This window comes from Populus euphratica, unplaced genomic scaffold (genome assembly GCF_000495115.2).
Source record: "Populus euphratica unplaced genomic scaffold, PopEup_1.0 scaffold22.1, whole genome shotgun sequence".
NCBI lineage: Eukaryota > Viridiplantae > Streptophyta > Magnoliopsida > Malpighiales > Salicaceae > Populus > Populus euphratica.
Genome location: NW_011499863.1, coordinates 1064635 through 1087463, shown reverse-complemented (window position 1 = coordinate 1087463; position 22829 = coordinate 1064635). Strand labels below are relative to the sequence as shown.

General features: G+C 31.9%; 3 protein-coding genes, 1 long non-coding RNA gene and 1 other non-coding gene across 6 annotated transcripts; 3 read left to right on the top strand and 2 right to left on the bottom strand.

Moving 5' to 3' along the window:
* Positions 1-472: 472 nt before the first annotated feature.
* TRNAR-CCU (transfer RNA arginine (anticodon CCU)) lies at positions 473-545 on the bottom strand. Its single transcript has one exon. It is a non-coding gene; the product is annotated as a tRNA-Arg (tRNA).
* Positions 546-1308: 763 nt separating this feature from the next.
* On the top strand, positions 1309-4066 carry LOC105125579 (Pectin lyase-like superfamily protein). The gene is made up of 9 exons (XM_011026096.1): positions 1309-1458; positions 2110-2250; positions 2423-2617; positions 2723-2743; positions 2883-3090; positions 3180-3261; positions 3408-3516; positions 3628-3741; positions 3827-4066. Exons 1-9 carry the CDS (start codon positions 1309-1311, stop codon positions 4064-4066), a joined length of 1260 nt encoding a protein of 419 aa, XP_011024398.1.
* A 1744-nt stretch (positions 4067-5810) lies between these two features.
* LOC105125388 (Ribosomal RNA processing Brix domain protein) lies at positions 5811-8491 on the top strand. Its single transcript, XM_011025803.1, has 6 exons — positions 5811-6016; positions 6141-6344; positions 7150-7395; positions 7473-7715; positions 7796-7861; positions 8039-8491. Exons 1-6 carry the CDS (start codon positions 5948-5950, stop codon positions 8153-8155), a joined length of 945 nt encoding a protein of 314 aa, XP_011024105.1. The 5' UTR covers positions 5811-5947; the 3' UTR covers positions 8156-8491.
* Positions 8325-10389, bottom strand: LOC105125389 (uncharacterized). Its single transcript, XR_842232.1, has 2 exons — positions 9874-10389; positions 8325-9590 (listed from the first exon to the last, which is right to left on the bottom strand). It is a non-coding gene; the product is annotated as an uncharacterized LOC105125389 (long non-coding RNA).
* A 480-nt stretch (positions 10390-10869) lies between these two features.
* Positions 10870-16624, top strand: LOC105125387 (DNAse I-like superfamily protein). Of its 2 annotated transcripts, XM_011025802.1 has the most exons (10): positions 10870-11204; positions 11860-11952; positions 12608-12752; positions 13127-13328; positions 14402-14480; positions 14724-14785; positions 15117-15203; positions 15476-15579; positions 16148-16265; positions 16385-16624. In XM_011025802.1, the coding sequence occupies exons 1-9, from the start codon at positions 10950-10952 to the stop codon at positions 16219-16221; spliced, it is 1101 nt and encodes a 366-aa protein (XP_011024104.1). In that variant the 5' UTR covers positions 10870-10949; the 3' UTR covers positions 16222-16265; positions 16385-16624. The 2 variants fall into 2 exon arrangements, with proteins under 2 accessions (XP_011024104.1, XP_011024103.1); XM_011025801.1 differs by having other exon boundaries at positions 16148-16522.
* Positions 16625-22829: the final 6205 nt, after the last annotated feature.

Genomic DNA, 22829 nt, shown 5'->3' with positions numbered 1-22829 from the left:
AAGGAAAGGACGTGAAGAGAAAATAAGATGACAACTCAACTTTTTTTTTTTGAAAGTGTTAGGTAATAGCAAGTTTTTCATATCTTTAAGTGTTAGGTAATAGCAAGTTTTTCATATTGTTTGATATGTAGACATAAATAACATAAATTTATCTTAGATACTCTCGGTCAATAATAATAAAGTATTTATCATATTAATTTATTTATAAAAATATTTTATTTATATGTTAATGTATTAGGTGGCACAAGAGTATATTTTCTGTTATGAATATTATGGTGTCACATATTAATATTGTTAGCATTCTAAAATTGTATTTAGTTTTAAAATAAATCACTTAAAATTTAATTATATGAAAATTCATCCTTAAGGAAATTTTAAATAAAGTAAAGCCAAAATTAATAATACCATAGTTAGAAAAAGAACGATGCACCAGTCAAACAAAAGAGGGAAAGATCAGCGAAAAGGGTTTATACGCGCCAGATAGGGGTCGAACCTATGACTTTCTGCTTAGGAAACAGACGCTCTATCCACTGAGCTACAGGCGCTTCTTGATGCCCTAGAGATTACAATAATTTATATTCTCTTATTATGTTTTACTTATTTATAATCATAATCACAATTATTTTGATAAAGCAGGTTCAAATCTAAAGCTATCGGTGTGTTTTTGTGCGTGTACCGTATTCTTCATGTACCGTTTTAAAAATGTGTGGATTCTTTCAATTGCTAAAGAAGGACCATGTAGTATATATGCTTCAATTTAAAAAATAAAGACTATGTACTTGCTAATACAAATAAATTTATTTGTTTCCACATGCCCACAAAAGTTGATAGGGTGGGAGGACCGTATCTTTTTATGAATACTATAGGGATTATATAAATATATATATATATATATATAAAATAATCAGTGGGGGCTATGATTACCCAAGCTAGCTAATTATAAGCATGGACATTTGCGGACAACAAGAACATATGATCAGACAAAGCTTTTTTCCGGATAAGATCTGGTAATAAATATTGCATCTTCCTCTTTACTTAATCTACGGCTAGATATATATGTGTGAACTACAAAATAGAGAGGAGATAGTTAAATACGGCATAAAATCTAATTACAAGGCAAAATCTTGTTAGAACTCAACCTCTTCATGCCAGAAAGAAGGACAATCCTTTTCAACCACAGTTTACATGTTTGAATCTAAAACAAAAACAAGAATCCGAAGTGTACGTACCTACATACATATACATATATATAAATATGATCATATGTTATTTTTTTCTGTCGTAGCCAGTAATTAACTAATAATAACTATGGCAAAATATGTCTTGCTTCTTGTCGTTTTAATTCTTGGTGCAGCTACAGCTACTTCAACTCAATCTCGAAGCTTACGAAGCTGTAATCAAGTTTACAATGTGATTGATTATGGAGGCGTTGGAGACGGGGATACTGATGATACCCAGGTTCTTTTATTTATTTTGTTTTAATTATTAATATTTGCTACCTAGTTTTAATTTCTTTTCTATGCTCGACTTGACAATTAATGTCTTCTGGCTACCTAGTTTTATTCATTTTATTTTTTTTCATGTTCGTAGTTTTGGGTCTTAGTTATTTGTTGAAAATTAAATATTTATGAAACAATCGGTAATTCTTAATTAAATATTAATTAATCAAAGGTTAACTAATTGATCACTCATGTCTAGCAAACTATAATTAAGTTCCTTACGTACGATTAATCAAATAATGATTCTCGTCTAAGAAAAATTGCTTCTCTTTCTTTCTGTCCGTGACGAAGATCAAATAGTTACAACCTAATTGAATGGGAGTATACCTATAATTAAACAATAACAACAATAATAACAATAATAATAATTTTTATTATCTAAACAGGTAGTGTGAGTAAAGTAATTAAGAAGTAATAATAACATCTAAACAACAGGTAGTGCGAGTAAAGTAATTAAGAAGTAATAATAACTTGGTAAAAAAAAAATCTATCAGAAGTGAATATTATTATTCTAGTAACGTGGCATGTACTGAGGAAAACTCTTAATTCATCAATAATAATAATAATAATAATAATTTTGGTATTCCATAAATATGATTTGCTCTCTCAGGCCTTCAAGGATGCATGGAAGGATGTGTGCAAGTCTTCATCATGCCCAGTACCGATCATACAGGTTCCTAGTGGCAAATCATTCTTGCTCCAGCCCTTGACCTTCAATGGCGAATGCAAACCCGACCAGATTATTTTCCAAGTAATTGATTAAACACTAAATATATTATACACATTACTCCTTTATAATTAACGATCAAGTGCACAATGTTTTCGCATTTTAATTAGTTTTACTCGTAACATGGTGCTTAATTAATTATATAAACTTGATTGATAATTGCTTTCTAAATGCGAATTCACTATCTTAATTGTAGATTGATGGAACGATGAAGGCACCGAGTGATCCCAGTGACTGGAAATGCCAAGAACACAGATATTGTAAGCAATGGATTACCTTTGATGAGGTTGATAACCTTATGATTCGTGGATCCGGTACCATGGATGGTCAAGGATCAACGTGGTGGGAACGTCATTCCTCTTGTAAAGATCACAAGCATAGAGATAAAAGAGTGAGTCTAATTCGTTATATAAATATATTTTTCTACTCTTAATTACTTCTTATATTGGCTCTCCCAAATTGTTAATTTTGCTAATTAATCTTGCACTCTTGGCAGGTTTGCGGTAGAAAACCAACAGTAAGCAACGATCCTCATAATTAATGACCCAGTAACCAAATTTCGGCTGACCTAATATTTCTTTTCAACTTTGGATTAAGTTTTTTTTTTTCCCACCATCTATTTCTCTAATATCAGTTGATTGATTGAATAAATTTAGGGTTTAGTAATATCACATTCCCAGAATGTTCATCTCGAGGGCTTGACGTTCAAGGACAGTCCACAGATGCATGTGGCTTTTGAGAGATCCGAGTGGGTGCATGCCTCTAACCTCACTATCCAAGCCCCTGGAGATAGCCCCAACACCGATGGAATTCATCTCCAGCATGCCAAAAATATCTTTATAGATTATAGTCGCATCATGACCGGTGAATTCATGCTTTTTTTTTAAAATAATTTCATTTATTTTTGCTATATTTCCTAGTTATTTATTAAGTGCATTAATTTGAGAATTTAGGTGATGATTGTATCTCGATCGGGGACGGTTCATCCCAAATTAATATTACCCATATTGCATGTGGTCCGGGTCACGGAATAAGGTATGGGAAAATAATTTTTTTAATTAATTATTACCCATTATTTATCATAATCAAGTAATAATCACCTTATGGATTTAACTATTTGATTTTTATTTTTATTTTTGAAGCATTGGGAGTCTGGGAATAGATGGAAAAAGTGATTGAAGCATCGGGAGTCTGGGAATAGATGGAAAAAGTGAGACAGTAGAAGATGTCCATGTTAGCTACGTTGTATTTACAGAAACTACAAATGGGGCCAGAATAAAGACTTGGCAGGTAATTGGTTCTTAATTAATTTTAAGTAAGGATTTGAATAATAATTATAATATTATAATTTAATTTTTATATGTCATAATTTCCATTTAATCCCTAATCTCACGTAAACAGGGTGGAAAAGGGTTTGCTAGAAACATTGTCTTCGAAAACATAAGGTCTGAGGGTGCAAGAAATCCTATAATTATCGACCAATATTATTGTGATCATAAACATTGCACAGATCATGTGAGTATATATATATCCAACGAATTAAGTCTCTTTTCCACATCTATCAAAGATTTTAAAAAATATATATATTTATTTATTGCAGAGTTCAGCAGTAAAGATTAGCAGAATTCGATTTGAAAATATATACGGGACATCCCACAGAAAACCCGCAGTGCATATTGCTTGCAGTGAGTCAGTGCCGTGCACCGATATCGTGCTCAGCAATGTTCATTTGGACGACGACGACGACGACGGTGACGGTGATGAGCCATCTACATATTGTGCGAATGCTCAAGGACATGCAAGGGGCCATGTCTTTCCACCACTCACCTGCTTGTCTTAAAATTAATCATCAAGCCCGTCTGCCATTGACGAACTAAGACGTGATGCTACATGCACACACACACACTCTTTAAATTTCTTATCATTTTTAATCCGGGACACCTTCAAGTATCTAGTGATTTTATGATTTATGTACATGGGGTGTGTATATATTTATCCTTTTTTGTAAGCCTTATTATTATCTTTAGAATTGAAGGAAACTTAGTGATGACGTGAGAATTTATTTATTTATTAATTATTTGGATTAATTGATTCGGTATTATTTCAATTACTATAACTAAAAATATATTTCATGGAGGGAGGGAGGAGCTGTTTTTTTTTAATAATTTTTATAAAATTTGGAATAGACATGTTTTTCATAGGTAAATTAGTTCTAATTAACCCAATAACCTTATAGTTACTTTCAGGGAGTCTATCAAGCAATTGAATGCCTTTTTTTCATTATTAATAACTTAATATTCTCAGTGCCATTATTACTATTAATTATTCCTCGTATATTTTGGTTTACAAGAGGCTTGAACTCAAGGAATGATGCAATAGGCATGAGACTTGGATAGTTTTTCCCCCCTCTAATTACAAAGGAAGATTTGAACCTGAAATAAATAAATTAATTAATTAATTAAAAGACTTGGATAGTTTCAACTTGATTAAAAAACACAAGTAAAACCGAACCGTTTAGCCAAACACGCCATTGCATGGAGAGGGGTGAAGAGATTTTGAGAGAGGGAAATTTTTGGGTTTCGGGTCCTTCCCTTCCTTCCTTCTTTCATTCTTTTTTTTTTTTTTTAATTTAACACCTTTTTTTTCAAGTTCATTTTGTACTACAACTATATATTATTTATTTTTTTAACTATATTTATAAAAAAAATGTTTTATCTTTATTTTGATTCACTATTACCTATAATATTAACATTTGAAAATAATAAAATTCCAACAAAGTTTATCAAAATTATTAAATTAGATTATCTTATATTGATTTTTCACTTATTTAGAGAAAGCTATTAACATAATTTGTATTATTTCATTTTAAAAATAGTATTAATTTATAAAAACAATATTTATTAAAATAAAGGTTCATAAATTTCTTTTATTTATACTTATTCTATTTATAAACTATATTCACAATACATGTAATTAAAAATGAATCTTTCGAATAATAAGATTCGTGCCAGCACCAACCCTAAATAAAAATAATTCACATAATATATTTTATATATTTATATATAGAACATTATAATAACAACAATGAAACTCCTTTTCTCTTTTTATTTCTTCTATTTTAATTTTTAATTACATATGCTGGTAAATGAATTGGTATAATTTTTTTAGTATTATTATTTTCTAGAGATCTAATTATAAAATTCATATACATATATGCAACAGAAAGAATTACACAAACTACTATCTATTTTGTATCTATATCTTTTTTTTATTTATTTCAATGCAATATAAATTTATTTATATGTTTTAAAAATAAAAATATAATTTAAATAATAAATTTTAAATATTTATTTTTTAAAAATAAAATTTGAATTTAATAAATGATAAAATTTGAATTATAAATAACCTAAAATAATCAATTAAATATTATAAAAAACAACTATTATTTAATTGTTGAATAATACAGTCCAGATCCGCCAAAGGTCCAAAACGTAGTTATCAAAAAAGCAAAAAGCTCTTAGCAGATTCAAAGCCCAAACACAAACGAGCAAACAAAAGGCCAAACCCAGTCCACCTGCCTAAAACCCCACAAATAATCTCCTCCATCCCTTACAAGTAAAAACCCTAGCTTAGCTTCTTCTAAGCTGAAAAAGAAAACACGGTCCTCGCTCGCCTCTTCCTATTTTCTCTTCGCACACAAGAAGAAATCTGAAAATCAGTGATGTTGAAGGTTAAAACCCCAAAGTGCGGAAGAGTCAAGCGAGAGCTTGAAAAACGAGCACCAAAACTTGTAAGCTCTCGGCAACCAGCCAGCCAGCCAGCCATCCAATCTATTATTCATGTTTCTCTTTGGTTTCTATCAAAAAGGATATTTTTTTCTTAATGGGTTTCTACTTTTTTGTGTTTTAATGCAGGTTGAGACGGGGAAGAAGACACTGATACTACAAGGAACAAAAACAAGCAATGTTTTGAATACTGTATTGAGTGAAATATACCATCTCAAGAGAGATAACGCAATTCGATATACGCGTAAGAATGACAGTATAAGGCCTTTTGAGTCCGGTGGCGAAACTTCTTTGGAGTTCTTTTCTATGAAAACCGATTGCAGTATCTTTGTGGTGAGTTTGGTGCCAAAGCTTTGTTCAATTAGAAATATGTATTGTATCTTGTGGTTTTACTTCATTTTTTTGTTTTAATTGTATTGAATTGGATATCAATCTTGTTTTATGCATGCATTGCTCGAAGATGATTACTGTAGTAATTTGATGTGGAAATTGGCATATGAGTGTGATAGCTTATGCAAGGACGGATATTTGGACGTTTTCTCTGTTTTCAATATGATTAGGATATTGAGGAATAGGAATGGTGCTTTTTTTTTTTCCTGACATTGATGCTTAGTTTCAAAGGCAGTGAGGCAATTTGAGGTGATTTCAGAATGCTGCTAAAGTTTTGAAATGATTTTCTTTACATAAGATAGTAAGTTTTTTAAGATAGGTGTAACGTTTTTTATTGTCTTTAAAAGTGGCTGTAGTTTTTTAAGATATTTGCTGGTTTTTATTATTTTGTTTCTTCCTTTGCTATTTGCTGAATGTATGCCTTTTATTGGGTTCATGAATTTGTGATACTGTGTGTTATATTTTCTATGCAAATTACTCGACTTGATCTTCTATAGCAACATAGCTATGTGTATTTTCTGTTGTTGGAATTGCTTTGTTGTTCAATTTCCACCTATTTTTACATGTAACTCTCCACTGTCGCATATTTTCCCTGCTTATTTTTTGATCTGAGTGAGTAATGGAATTTGCCCACTGTTGATTTTAGAAATGAAGTGCTGCTTTCTTTGCATCATATTTTTTATTTTCCTTGGAAAAATGTGATATTGCCACGTCTACTTAAATATGTCTCTTGGAATGTATTTTGCAGTATGGTTCCACCTCAAAGAAACGTCCTGACAATCTTGTCATAGGGCGAACATATGACCACCACATATATGATCTTATAGAAGTTGGGGTTGAAAATTTTAAACGAATGAATTCCTTCACTTATGATAAGAAACTAGCTCCGCAAGCAGGATCAAAACCTTTCATTGTTTTTAGTGGAGAAGCATTTGAGAGTGTAGATGAGTTGAAACATCTGAAGGAGGTTTTGCTTGAGCTCTTAAGGGGAGAGGTTTGTATCTTCACCTTTGCTCCTTCCTTTCTCAATTTTAAAAGATAACGAAATAAGCTTTGACCCAATTCATGCAGGTTGTGGATAATTTGAATCTTGCTGGGTTGGGCCGTGTTTATGTATGTACAGCTATATCTTCAAATCGGGTGTTCCTCACTCACTGTGCAATGCGGCTAAAAAAGTCTGGCACAATAGTCCCCAGGATAGAACTGGTAGAAATCGGCCCTTCCATGGATTTTGTAGTTCGTCGTCATCGTCTTCCTAATGAAAGCTTAAAGAAAGAAGCCATGAAAACTGCTAAAGATAAGCTTCATAAGAAGGTTAGCTAGCTAAATACTTCCCCCGTTTCATCTGAGAATGAATTGGCATTTCGTTAATGTTGCCAGTTTTCTGCTTGCAGATTAAAAATGTTAGTAAAGATGCTCTACAAGGGAAGCTTGGAAAGATTTATGTACCTGATCAAAAGGTAAGTAAACATTCATTCATTGCGAGGATTGTTGTGAGGGTGAATCTGATCTCGTGCTGGATGTGGCCTTATTTGCCCATGGCCAGCAGACATGTTTAGTTTTAAATTGCGTCTCTTTATTGTAACCTCTTTTTTTTTTTGTTAAGTTTTGTGATGTGGATGATTTTGTTTCTTTAGATTGGAGAGATGGCGCTACCTAACAAAGCTAAAGGAGTGAAGAGAGAGCGCCGTGAAGCTAAAATGAAGAACTCAAATGATGAGCGCTCATCAAAAAAGCAGAAAGAAGATTCTTAGATAAATACTTTTGACTCCCAGGCTGCTGCTGTATTTAACTCTATGTTACGTGAAGAGAGAGTGTCGCCAAGATGGAAGAACTCAAATATTGAACCCGAGTTTCTTAGATAATTATTTCGACTCCAAGCTGCTGCATTTAACTTTATGTTTTTTTCTTTTATGTTTTTTCTGTTGTTGGGGAAGGAGAGGGTTACTGCATTCTGATCTTTAGTGGAAATCAAATGCGGCAGATTCAAGCAGCAAATATATTCTCTCTTACTATTTCCATATACTTTGTATGCTTATGAGATTTTGGGTATTTTCTGCTGCAAATTATATTGCTTTCAGTTGCAGATGCCAAAATGACACTATTAGCAAGATCAATTTTTTCTGTGAAAGAACCCGAAGATGTTCAATTTTTATACATTCTAATAGCAATTGGAACACCAGAAAAGGTTTTCAAGGAAAAAAGAAAAAGCTTTTAGTTGCTCTAGATTTAATTGGGTAAATTGGGCCAGGCATGTAAAGCGTTCGTAGTGAAGAAGCTTATCACCAGTAGCATGACGAATAATACAAATTTCTCCGTGAATCTCTGTTTTTGTTTTTACAGCTTCATTTGAACCGAATCATCCTATTCCATGGAGCTCATATTTGCATGTTGGAATGCTACTGCATTTTATGAGAATAAATTGCACCGAAGTAGTTCGCAGGCTTTGTTCCTGGAGGTTCTTAATCAATTGACAAGTTCGTATCTGAGTCGAAATGTATGGTTGGCTACTAGCTGCAGACAGAGATTAGCAGCAGCAGCAGCATTGATAGGATTTGTTGCTGCGGCGAGAAAAGCCAGAACTGCCGGCTTGCTGTCATCTTGTCATGTCTAGGGTCACGGTTGGAGCCATTGTAATTCCATGCTGTTGTCTAAGCATATTGGCTTCCCTGCCTTCATTTTGATCCCCTAATTGTTATCCAACCAAGAAATTGGAGATCAGATTTAATGAAAGAAAATCAGAAAGTCCGTGAGTCATAAAATACCAACATGTTCATGCATGTCTTTCATGGTATCTAAATGTTAACTTGTATAATTCTCTGGATAAACTTTGCTAGTGAAGTTTACGAATATAAAGACCAGTAAATGTAGACCAAGTTTGTCGTCCAACATTTTCAGGTGTTCAACATTTTCCTACACAACACTCTGTCGGTGAACAACTGGTAGCTGAGGAAGGGCTAACGGCAAGGGTCATTCTGACAAGTTTATTTACTTGTATTTTTTTGAAGGCTAATGGAAACAGAAAGCTTATAAATATCTGCAGCAGTGCACTAGCCAATCCACACAAGGGTCCTCCTCCAAATCATATTGGCCCCTTAATCTTGAGCAATAGCAACAGGAGTAGAAGCATGCAAAACCCATCAGCAACGCATATACTGCTCCACTCATGAAACATGCTGCCATTCCACCCTGTAAACATGCAGTTTAAGCCATGAAAGAAATTTAAAAAAGAAGAAAGAAAATCTTTTTTAGAGAATTAAAATCAGCTGATCGATTAGCCTGATTTACTTGTGGATCCTCTATTCACTATTTACGCAATCTGTGCAAATGTGATTCAAGGACAGGCAAGTGATCACACCAAAGAAATTAAAGTGCTACTAAGAAACTAAAGAAAAGGCTACAATTAAGTAACGATACTTTATAGTTTAAGCTAGAAAACTGGAAAATCTAGTTAAGTTTAAAACATGCTTACAATTTTCAGGATTATCAGAGCAAAGGCAAAGACCAGTGGACCACTTCCCTGCTACAACACGAACGTGCCTCATGGCCATATGTGGAGCATAAGGGTGTATCGGATTGGGTTTTGGAACTCCTGAAACAAGAATTGGACCTTGATGGACATCGGCTGAGTATATTGACTGGTCATGTAACGGAGGATGCATCTTGTTATAAAATCAACTGTCTATTTTTTTTCAATCCTGCAACTAGAAATAAAAATCAGAACCCCTTCCTCTTCAAGTTCCAGGAATCTCTATGCAATGTTCTCTGCCCTCATTTCCTTTTAGTTTATCTAGTTTCTGAGTGATTCTTCAAGCAGTTGTTTTATCTTGAGTCCAATTTCCTGGACTATTTCTCCTCCTTCGAAAGTTTCTTGGAAGATTACAAGTCCAGGATTTTAACTTGTCGCTGACCAAGACTACTCAGAATTCAGTATCATATTATTCTTGCTTCATAGCTGATAATTAACACATAATTATATATTACATGTTACATTAGGATAAACAAAACACGAGGCCGGTCATTCATTACCATGGAATGTTGCTGATTGTTGATGTAGTGCCTCTTAAGAGGGAGCACAGTACCATCGTGAGTACCCTTTACAAAACAAGAGGGATCAGGATTTGGGTTAGAACTCTAGGTTAAACAACACATCATTAATCATAAAAATAAAATAAAATAACTGACATCGTCATCTTGCTCCTCAATGCAACCATGCAAGCCCAAGACAAATGAAAGTGAATTGTTGTTCACCGGTTATACTCTACTCTTTCTTTCCTTGTTCTTTGTTTTCTTCCAATTTGTCTGTCTTCTACTGTTCCACAATGAGATTTTAGCTGAGAAAGATTTCCAGTATAGTCCAGATTTTAGCACTGTAAGGCCCATTTCTTAAAATGAAGTTTCAAGGCCTACACACTTCTCCAGGGCCCATTATCTCTCTAACCTGGATAGTCCTCTTTTTTTGGGATATTTATTTACTTACTATACGCGTGTGTGAATGGGGTTTTTGGTTTCCTGTGAGAGTGTACTTTGAGTTTTGAGCCTGCAACTATGAAGCGATTTTTCAAGCCAATAGAGAAAGATGGTTCTGCGAAGAAACCAACACTGTCCACAAACCAAGAAGACAATGAAAAAAAAGGGGCTTCAGAATCAGAGGAGACCAGCAACAGTGGCAATACCATGAAGAAAGAGCCATTAAAGTTCATTACTTGGAATGCTAATAGCTTGCTACTTCGAGTCAAGAACAACTGGCCTGGGTTTTCAAAGTTTGTCTCTGACATTGATCCTGATGTCATTGTCATACAGGTGAAAAACGCAAGCAAATTCTCCATCTTTTGATGTCATCTTTCTCAGTTTTTATACGGGAACTTAATAAAATTTGGTTAATGGGTGTAAAGGTGAAGTGGGTTTTTGATGATTGATTATACTAGATTATAATGCCTAGCATTGTGATCTTATAGTTCCCTGTTGTCTAAAGTTGGAATAGTTTAGCTGAATTTTTACCCTTTGTAGTATTTGGTTTGATGGATTTTGCATGTTTTTGAGTTTGATGTTGATTTGGTTGGTATCCAAGGAAATTCAAGGGAATTGTGTGCGTGCATGCGAGTGCTTGAGGGTAGAGACATTCAAGTTTCTAGTTGTTTAAGAGGGTTTCAACTTGTATAATTAACTGAAAAACACGGTTAAGTCCCTGGTAAGACAGTTGATACGAAAAAACCTAAGGGAAATGTTTTTTTTTTCCCCTTCTTTTCATGTATTGAGTTAATGAGAAGAAGGAGTTTTACATTTTCTGATTTATTTCGTGATCTTCTTCCCTACTGAGTCCCTCACATTTGAGTGGGTCGTAGTTTAAATCTCATTTATGGCACGTCAATTTGGTTCAGACACATGCTAATCCTAAGTTGAATGAACTTTTGATGAGTATGGGATGATAAGCTATGTAACTGAACATTATTGGTAGGAAGTAAGGATGCCCGCTGCTGGCGCAAAAGGTGCACCTAAAAACTCTGGAGAGATCAAAGATGACACAAACTCTTCCCGTGAGGAAAGGAAGGTAGCGTTTGTTTATATTGCAATAATAAGACAATTTTGAGTAAATAATTGTTTATACATTAATTTCTTCTCAGGTTATTCTCAGGTTACCATGAATTTCTTTAGCTTGGTGCTTCATAGAGTTGCTTTAGGTGTTATAATGGGCTCATCATACTATGATGTGGGGTACTCATGCCAAAGAGATGAATCCTTTATTGAGCTTCATCTTGTGCCGGTTCAATATTCCTAGAACCTCATAGTTTTTTTCTTCTCATACTTTTTCAGCTTTCGGTGATATGGAACATGGCTTGCCTCATAACCCATGCAAGTTCTGAAGTTTCCAAGGTTTGATGAATGCTTGGTTGTGTTTTAACTTGCCCATATGAAATTGGCCTGCTACTTCAGAAATTATCAATCTCTCAGTAAGATGTCTTGGTTATGTATTAATCAGTGAAGCGCTACTAAATTTGATGGAATCTACTAAAGTTAATACAGATTCTGTGATGAACAATTTTCATGTTTTCTGATCTAGAAATTGTAACTCATTGGTTAGTATTGTTACTATTGGTCTTTCTATAAAAAATGATTTCATGTAATTCTACTGCAAGGGATGTGTATAAGACTCAAATTTCTAATGTTTAACACAACCTGTAATTAGTTTTTGTCGAATCATGCAGATATTAATGAGTGCTCTTTCCAGTTCACCATTCGGAAATTATCGTGTTTGGTGGTCCCTTGCGGATTCAAAGTATGCTGGGACTGCATTGTTAGTAAAGAAGTGTTTTCAACCAGTAAAGGTCTCTTTTTCTCTTGACCAAACAGGTAGCTTGGTTTGAATCTCCTATTGGATCTTTCACTATCATAAATTAGACCTAACTGCTTTGTTTCATTAAGAATATTTCTATTCAATGCCTACCTTTAGACACTGTCATGTGTGTGTGTGTGCGCGCTCACAATATAACCCGTTATTGTATGCTTCTTCCAATTTATAACATTTCAACTTTTCAGGACAAAATACATGCTTATGTCCACTATAATTGGAGAATGCTTTTTTTCCCCCTATAAATTTTAATTTTAGGTTTTTTCTTTACACTAATATGCATTTGCACACCTATTCCTTAGGTCTTTCCTTCTTTCCCCCTTTCCTTTTGCATATAAAGTGACAATCTCTTAAACACTCTATCCTTGTTGTTTAGCTTCAAAGCATGAACCAGATGGAAGGGTTATTTTAGCTGAATTCAAGACATTCCGTTTACTAAATACATATGCACCAAATAATGGTTGGAAAGAGGAAGAGAAATCATTTCAGAGGAGAAGGAAATGGGATAAAAGAATGCTAGAGGTTGTTGTGCAGTTATCAGATAAGCCTCTTATATGGTGTGGTGATCTGAATGTTAGGTTGGCATTTTTTTATTTTTTTTTGTCTTTCCTTCTTTTGCAGTGGATGGGAGGTTGTTATTGCCCGACTTTCAATTGTTTGTCTTCATTTTTCATTTGCATTTCTTTGTTTTGACTACTTAGCTCAAGGATCCAGCTGCTAATAATCTATGTGGTTGGTTTTAAACACTATAATTGATCTTGATAGATGTACTGACCTGAATATTGTTGTGTGACCTAAGGTTGTCACTGCTGCACCGGTAACCTTTGCATCTTTCTTTCTAGAATGGCACATGCTAGTACAGGATCACATTCATTCACAATTTGAAGTATAAAGAAACGCATTCCTGAGAAAATATAAAAATAAACAGTAAATATAAAACTTTATGATAAAGAAAATATAATAGTAGTCCATATCTTGTCTAAATTCATAGAACTCTTTGAATAATATCTAATAGCTGTATTGCATAAGACAGATGTCGGACAAGTTTGGGGAAAGCTGTAGATGTTTGTTTCTAGGTTAGATTAATATAATTTGTGAGTTTAGAGGCTTCTAAATTGGAAATAGATCTGAAAGTACATAAAATGGAACAAATCATGGCAGTACACTACTTGTTTTACACCACTAGATTTAAGGCATCACTCAGTTGAAAAACCCAGGCATCGTGCCTAGGGGTAAGAAATCAGTCCTTAAAGAAAACATCACACTTTCAAGAGACATAAACCAATCAGTTGCCCTTTTATTCATAACTTCCTGCTGAAATTGAAAGACTGCGATCTTGTTTAAAAGTTTGAAATATTCCTAATCATAATTAGACTTGAACTGCTAAACAAGAAACATAATTTTCTTACTTTGACTAGGAAAGAGAAACCTAAATGAAAATTCTAAGACTTTGAAATTAGATTATAGTTGATATTTCATAAATATCTAGAAAATATTCCTCTTTGGAGGAAATTTGCCCTTTTCTTTACGAGGACAAGCAAGCCTGTTATTGATTTTTCAAGAAAATATTCATGCAATTATTCCTGCTTCTTGAAATGCATTCAATACTTTTTCATGAGGCTTTCCTTCAATCTTCATTTTCAATATGCAGCCATGAAGAGATAGATGTGAGTCATCCAGAATTTTTCAGTGCAGCAAAGGTCAATGGCTATGTTCCTCCAAATAAAGAGGTGCTAGCATTTTGTCTGGAAATAACTGTGGCCTGCTTTAGTTTCCGAGTAATATTTTGATACATGCACAATCTTGTAAACTTGCCTTTCAACACCGAAACTATTAGAAATGGTAGACAAGTTGATGAGCTGCTGAAATGGGAAGGAACATATTCATTCTTTGGGGTTCCAACTATTTAGTATACTTCTCTATCCCAACAGTCACTAACATAAATGCATTTGCTTGACTTTTTGATGTTGTAGGACTGTGGACAGCCTGGATTTACCTTGAGTGAGAGGAAGCGTTTTGGTGCTATACTGAAAGAGTGCGTGACTCCACTGAAAAATATATACCTTTGTGCTTTTAAAAAGCAATTAAGATGCTGAAACCATGTGCCATTTTTTGAGAAAGAGATTGAAGTTGCTTAGAAGTGATTAACAGCAACTTGTACTGACAATTCCTTTCCCTTCTCTCCAAAACAGTTAGATATAAAGTTGCAGTGTTTCATGTTTGATATTTTATTTATCTCCGCTTAATCTTTTTATCTCACTGAAACTGGGTTTATTGGTCACAGTTTCATTCTTGTTCTTTGAGTAGAATATTTCTTTTTCCAATTTTTCCTGCTTAATGTATTTCTGTGCTTCATTGTGCTTTAGGGGAAAGCTGATAGATGCATACAGATTTCTTCACAAAGAGAGGGACATGGAGCGTGGCTTCTCATGGTCTGGAAACCCCATTGGAAAGTAAGAAACAATTGACGTATAGTTCAGTAGCTCAGCATGCATAGGAAATACATGCTGTAAATAGCACTTCTAAAATATGAGCCATCAATTACTGGATTGTGAAAAACTGTACCTTTTTCATGCATTACAACTCTTATAATTTTGTGTTGTGGGGAATGATTTGTTTTTCCTGATGGGCAGTTACCTGGTAGGTAGCGAGGAAAGTGGATGAGAATTAATTTTTGGTGTGGTGGAGAATGATTTGTATTTCCTGATGGGTGGTTTTCTTGTAGGTACCGAGGAAAAAGGATGAGAATTGATTATTTCATTGTTTCTGAGAAACTCAAAGATAGGATCATTCAATGTGAGATGCATGGGCATGGAATTGAATTGGAAGGTGATATATCTTCACACCTTTTCTTCATGCTCTGCAAGTACTGGAGACTGATAAATTGAGTTAGAAAATCCCTTACCATCGATTTAATTAGTTGAAAATAGAAACCAAAGGATTCCTGCTCTTCTTTTATTTGGTAAGACATTGAAACTTCACTGTACAACTACCCTCTCTATATCTATTAGCAAAGCCAAGTTTCATCACTGAACAGAAGGTAATGCTGCCCAGAGGTCTCTTTTACTCTTATCCTTGGTGATTTGTTTCTACAGTGAGATCTTAGGCTTGCATGGTTTGATGATAGTGCATGCCTGGTCTTTATATTTGAAGTTGATAAATCATGTGCAAGAAATAAGACTTCAAATTGGACTCCATTCATATCGTCATTTTTCATTTCCAAGTAACACCTTCTATAGTAAAGGCACTTCTTAAAAAAGACATTCATGGTGCAGAAAAATGCATTTTAAATTAACAGCCTATCTCTTCAACTGCAACAAAGGAACTGCAAGCATTCACACAAACTTCCAGTACATAAAATCATATAAATGCTTCACTGATCTTGGATTGTTTACAGGTTTCTATGGAAGCGACCACTGTCCAGTCTCTCTTGAGCTCTCTCCAGCCAGTCCTGATTCCAGTGAGAGCTGACTTGCCATGGATAAAAACTTGGTATATATGTCCTTTTTTTCATGGTATTACTGTCATCTTTCATACGAGACTCTAATATTAGATGTATTAATAGTTTAGTGATTTCATTAACCCTCTGTTCTTCCCTCCCCCCATTAAAAAAAAAATGAACTTGCATTGTCAGGTGTACATCAATATTCGCACATCTGGGAGTCAAATGTTCTAATGGCAGGCATGAGAAATGAGAATGGTTGGCTATTGCCTGCCTGGAAGTTCAATGCCCCATTTTATTAGTATTTCTTTAACAAATTCCTTCTTGCTAGTTCTCACTCATGCAATCTTCTCTTTTCCTCCTCTAATCAAATGTAGTGCAAAAATATCATGGATGGTGATTTATGGAGTATTTATATATGTCGAGATTCTCTTCGGTGGGTCCAGTTATATGGACCACTACGTTGTGGTGGAATCACGTGATTATTGAATCTGCTACCGTATAATTCCATATTTCCCACATTAATAAATCACAGGGCATGCATTGCATGCAGCTAGTATTATACAATTTCTGCATTGGCCAGTGCAGTGCGGGCATACATAAATGAATAGCCTCTAAAGAAACATAAAATCATACGTTGTTTAATCTGCTGTGGTCTAGGCTTGCCATGGTAGTGGCTGCCTCCTCTTTCCGAAAAGTAAATTACAAATTCAAGTAAAATTGAAAAACAAAATCTGCATCCTTCCATGCTTTTCAGTAATATTAATATTATTGCCAACAAATAAAGTATATTCTTTAAAATTATAAAGGGTGGTAATAATGAAGGCAATATTAGTGGCAGCCGGTGACAAAATGGTAGCAAATGAACCAAATTGTAGCCATGGATGATAAATCTCTGGCAATGAAAGTGGCTGTTAACTGATGCTGATTGTAATCACGGTTATTAAACTCTACCTGAGATCAATGTCTTATAAGGCTTCATTATGAGTTAAACAGATTGATTTAAGTTAATAAAAAATTTTAAAATAATATTATTTTAAAAAAAGGGTTTTGATAGGTTATCATGCCAGTTTTTTTTAATTAAAAAAAGGGTTTTGATAGGTTATCATATTTATTAAGTGCAAATTTGTATTTTTAATTTTTTAAACACACTGGAATAACTAGATTGCCTTTAAAAGAATTTTTTTAAAATTGGCATCTACAGGCTTTTCAACTTTTTCATTTTTAAAGCACAGTAAAAAAACTAGATTACTCTTAAAAACAAAAAAAAATTATGGTTAGTGTACATTAGCTATTTTATATTTTTAATTTTTTTTGTTATAATCAATTTAAATAAAAATAATTTAGTATTTTAATAAATATAAAATATTATTAAAAGGAAAAATTGATAAACATATGCAACGCTAGCATGTGGGACGTCTTTATATTATTTGAGTGACACATGAGGCGTGTGTCTGTAAAATGATAAATTTCAAGATAGAGTTTGAATCATCTCATATGACATAAGAACTTCTAGTTTGGGATTAACAACCTTATCTTTTTATTTTTATATTAAATTTAATATTTTTTATAGTCAAGATGGCTTGCTCGGGCCATCTCTTTAACAAATTAAAAATCTTGATTTAATTTAAAAAAAGAAGTTAAATGGATATAGTTTTTTCCTTCAAATATAATAGAAAAAATAGATCAAAACACTTGAATATTTTTTTCTTGATTAGGTTTGATTGGCGGTCTTTAAGTTAGTTAAATAGTTTTTTAAGCTTTAAAATGGTTTTATAGAGGTTAATGTGATGTTTTTAAAGTGTTTTTTAATTAAAATAAGTTGAAATTTTAATTTTTAATGTCCCAAAAACAGAACAACTTTCCAACCATCGAATGTGCTCAAAATTTGATTTAGAAGATGAAGTACCACCTGCCTAGGCAAATAAAGTTTCGTCCGTTCTATTAAAAGAATTAGGGTGAACAATAAATAAAAAAGTCAGGTGCACAAGATTGCTTTCCAAACCCATGCATGTCTGGCTTTTTTTGTAAATAGTGTGTTTTCTTTTTGTCTTTATTTATTTTAAATTTTATAATGAAATTATATTTTAAATTTATCTAATTGTGTCATGGTTTTCAAGAAAAATAGAGATTTTTATTGTAATATCAACAATTATTTTATGATCATTTATATATTAACCTTATACGCAAATGTTTTTTAAAAAATTGTTCTTTAATATTCAATAAATATACAATATCTATTTTACTATTTTTTCTTTAATTTTTTATATAATCTTATTAGACGTATTGTTCTTATACTTATTCATACAAGTATGTAAAAATAATTGATTTATTTATTTTTATTTCATTGAACTTGTTTCCACTATCATAGTATATTTTTATTTAAAAAATCATATTTTTTTCAAAGTAAAATAGAAAAATATATGAAAAATAAAAGGAAGTTCTTGATTAAAAATATATATTCTATCCTCTTTAATTAAAGTTATTAGAGTTTTTATAAATATGTTTTTAATTATCATTAGTTTCTATTTAATAAATCATGATGTTAATAAAAAAGCTTGTTACTGTCAAAATAAAATAAAATATTTTTTTCTCCGAAATTTTAATCATTGTTTTTTATGAATATTTACTTTAATCATTACATAATTAAATAAAAACAAATACGAAAAAACTATGAAAAAAGTGGGGTCAAAGGGGCGACCATAGGTAGATGCCAAATCCTATAGTGGGGTGCCCTCGATAAGAAAACACTATGGCCAGCCATTGATGCATAATGAGCTAATTACATCATGACACGTCATTAACCTTTACTTTTTATGGAGTTCGTTTAAGTTTTATTTTACTTTTCTCTTTGCGGCTGCGTAATCACAGTTTGATCGGCGTGTCAAGTTTTGGTTGGGTTCGTCGTGGACTCCGTTTGACCACAGCCAAGTCAGGCCTCAAGTAAAAACACGGGCCTCTAATTGCAAAAGGTCATGGTGATTTCGGTGAAAAGCAATAAGGATAAAAAGCAACGGGGTAGAAGAATAAATTCAGGAAGATGTCAAGAGGGGTAAAAATGAAAGAAAATTAATTCCCTGCCCCATCTATAAAGGTAAACAGGCCGGGAAATAATTGTTTGAATTGCACTTTCACCTCGATAGTTTTCTTATCTTCCATTTTTCACACACAAAAAAGAAAATGCTCAACTTTCACTCTTAAATCTAAAAAAGTAAAAAAAAAAAATATCTAAAAAATTGTCAAATCGTGGAGACGTGGTCGTTTTCATCCAGAAGGAAATTTGGTTGGCTCATTATCACATGAAAGCGATTTCGTCCGTTTCTGTTATCAATTTGGTTAAGTAAGAGCGCTCCATGACTCCCTTTAGCATTGCAGATTACCAGTTTGAAGAGAGTTTGACTTTGACCACGTGGAGGTAAAAGATCGAAACATATTTGTTTAATTTCATAACCCTTAATTCTTACGTTAAAAAGAATTTTTAACATAAACCTAAAACCTAAAGGAATTAAATTTTTTGAAAAAAAATAAAGACACGGAACACTGTAAATTATAACAATGTAATTCATTAATCAATATCATATTATATCATATTGATGAGGATAAATCATTTTATTTTATTTTATTTTCAAAACAGTAAAATAACTTTATTATATTAAATTGATATCTAGGGTATTTTTATTTTTTATTTTATTTTTTAAAACTAAATAAAATAACTTTATTATCCTTAAAAGCAAAAATTACTAAACCTGTTTTCAATGAATTTTTTATATTTTTATCATGATTTTTTTTAATTATAATCAAGTTAATTTAGGAATAGTCTCTCCATATTTGATTTTATTTAATTTATTTATTTAATTTATTTTTTTATTTTTTATTTTTTACTTTATTTTTTATCATTTTCTTGATTTATTTTATTTTTTAATTTTATTCCTCATGATTTTATTTTATTTTATTTTTATACAAAATTTAATCTTCATTCTTTGATCATTATTTGGTTTGTTTTTTAATTATTTTCTCAATTATTTTTTTTTCAATTTATTTTCTTGATATTTGAATGATTAAAAATTTTGTTTTATAATTTTATCATATTTATTTTCCATGAGGTAATTTCAATCTTATGACTCGAGTCATGGATTTTAAATATTAGTCCATTTTGACATTGGTCTCTTTTATTTTTTTTAAATTGATTTTTTTTCAATTTCATCATTTGACATTAAGTTAATAAACTTTGAGTTTTGTGAATTTTTTTACTTTTCTTTTCATTAGGTTATCCTAATCTCATATGACGTGTTATAAGTTGGTTCAGTTAACTTGAATTTTTTTATTTTTTTAATTAATTTTTTTTGTTTCTCCTTTTATTATTTGGTTTACTCGAGAGGTTATTTTTATTATTTTATTAAATTTTTTTATATATAATTATTTCAATTTCACAAACAGGCCATTATTTTTTAAAAAACACGATCATAAAAGATGATTATTTCTTTTTTTCCTCTTCTTACTCACCGTAACTATATGGACTATAATCATTCAACCATTATCACCCCCTTCTAGTGGTACATCTATACGATACAAGCCACAACGAGCTATTATGTTGCTAACTTTTTTTTTTTATTTACGTGGGGTGTCCGGGCCAGCTTGCGTGCACCACGACTAATCTCCACGGCCCACTGAATACCCTGCAAATTCAGTAGGCATGTAAGGCACCGCGGAGGTGACAGGCGTGCATGTCAGGGCTCGAATTCAGGTGCAGTGGAAGGAGACAAGCCTCTTCCATCACTAGGTTAAGCACTGGTTTGCATGTTGCTAACTTTAAATAGAACAAGGGCGGGGATTTTTTTTTGTCATGCAAGAGGAAGAGGTAATCAATGATGAGAAATTGAGAGAAATAAGGACATTGAGTTGGCATTTGTTCATGTCAATAATGTGATATACTCATTTGAATAGTTTCCATGATAGTTCAAGTGATACAAGCAAAATCCCCTCCTGCATTTGTCATAATTAGAGACATTCACTGTATACATCCCACAAGCCCTTGAAATTCCCTCCTACGTTTGTGATTATCATGGATGTTCATTGTCTACAACACTCCATTGTATTAACTACCTATGTTCATAGGTTTTAGGCTAGGAGGGGAAATATAATTAGTGTCTTGGGTTCAATTAATTATAAACAAAAACTAACGGTGTGGCTAAATCACTTTTGTTGTATTCATAAAATACTATTTATTAAAATAGTATTTTACACCTTTCAACAATTTAATTTTTTTAAAAAATTATTATTTAATATTAAATTATTTTAAAAATTATACTTCATTATTATTATTTTTCATTAAGTTATATACTGGTGGTCTTAGAAATTTAGTTTTTATTACCATAATTTCAAGTTTTAACATTAGATTTATTGAAAGCGAGGCTTTTATATGTTTTTAATTTTTTTTTATTAATTTGTCATGATCATGTGATCTAAATTGAGTGTTTAACATGTTGAATCAAGTTGATTTAAGTTTTTTTTAGATTGTTTTTTTAATTGATTTTTTTATTTTTTCTTTTAATATTGTGTTGGTTAGAAATTAGACTTCATGTTTTTATTTGCTTTTTATACAGTTATCCTGATTTCTTGACTCAAGTCATGGGTTTAATAGGTTAACTCGGGTTGACTTGATTTATTTTTTATCCTTTCTTGATTGATTTTTTTTTCAATTTCACCCTTTAACAACTCGACCTCTTCTTGTTCCTTTTCTTTTCAGTTTTATCATTTAATATTAGGTTATTTGAGAATTAAGCTTTTAATTTTTTTTTAATGTGCTTTATATAGAGTTATCATGGTCTTATAATTTAATTTTTTTTCTTGATTTCAACCTTCAATATTGAAAATAGAGCTTTGTAATTTATTTTATCTGTTTTTAATGAAATTATCTCGGTCTCATGAATTATACTGCGGGTTTAATAAGTTAGCTCGAGTTGACTAATTTTTTTTATTTTTTTTATTTGCTTATTTCTTCGTTCAACACTAGTTTAGTTTGAAAATTGAGCCACATATTTTTTTATTTCTTTTTCATAGGATTATCTCAATTTCGTAACTTTTATTGCGTATTTAACAGGTTAATCCGAGTTGGTTGTATTCACGTTTATTAGTCAATTTTTAATTGGACTTTGTAATATTTTTCAATTTGCTTTCCATTAGATTAATTAATAGTTGAATTTTATAATTTTTTCTACTTGCTTTCAGTAGAGTTATCCTGATCTTATGGCTCAGGTAGCATGTTTGGTGGGCTAACTTTAATAATTTTTTATTTTTTTTAAATTTTATCATTCAATATTAGATTAATTAAAAAATAATATTTATAATTTGTTTTAACTCGTGTAATTTTATTTTTCTTTTTCAATTTAATATTTTATATTTTAATGTTGAATTAATTATAAATTAATATTCATGATTTATTTTAACTTGTTTGAGTATCATAATAATCTTATGAACCAGATCATAAATTCAACATGTTAATTCAGATTGATTCAATGCGTTGTTATTTCAATATTTAAAACAAGTGTTAACTAATATGTTGCATATTATTATTTTAAAAAATATTATTTAATATGTATTATATTTTAAAATAATATTTAATTTTTTTTATTTTAAA

What these genes read in the sequence shown, in the direction of transcription:
- LOC105125579 (XM_011026096.1), top strand. Translation starts at nt 1,309, where the DNA reads ATGGCAAAATATGTCTTGCTTCTTGTCGTTTTAATTCTTGGTGCAGCT. An exon ending in GGGATACTGATGATACCCAG is followed by an intron (nt 1,459 to 2,109) that starts GTTCTTTTATTT and finishes TTGCTCTCTCAG; the next exon opens with GCCTTCAAGGATGCATGGAA. An exon ending in TTTGCGGTAGAAAACCAACA is followed by an intron (nt 2,744 to 2,882) that starts GTAAGCAACGAT and finishes GAATAAATTTAG; the next exon opens with GGTTTAGTAATATCACATTC.
- LOC105125388 (XM_011025803.1), top strand. Translation starts at nt 5,948, where the DNA reads ATGTTGAAGGTTAAAACCCCAAAGTGCGGAAGAGTCAAGCGAGAGCTT. An exon ending in AAAAACGAGCACCAAAACTT is followed by an intron (nt 6,017 to 6,140) that starts GTAAGCTCTCGG and finishes GTTTTAATGCAG; the next exon opens with GTTGAGACGGGGAAGAAGAC. An exon ending in CCGATTGCAGTATCTTTGTG is followed by an intron (nt 6,345 to 7,149) that starts GTGAGTTTGGTG and finishes TGTATTTTGCAG; the next exon opens with TATGGTTCCACCTCAAAGAA.
- LOC105125387 (XM_011025802.1), top strand. Translation starts at nt 10,950, where the DNA reads ATGAAGCGATTTTTCAAGCCAATAGAGAAAGATGGTTCTGCGAAGAAA. An exon ending in CTGATGTCATTGTCATACAG is followed by an intron (nt 11,205 to 11,859) that starts GTGAAAAACGCA and finishes CATTATTGGTAG; the next exon opens with GAAGTAAGGATGCCCGCTGC. An exon ending in GCATGGAATTGAATTGGAAG is followed by an intron (nt 15,580 to 16,147) that starts GTGATATATCTT and finishes GATTGTTTACAG; the next exon opens with GTTTCTATGGAAGCGACCAC.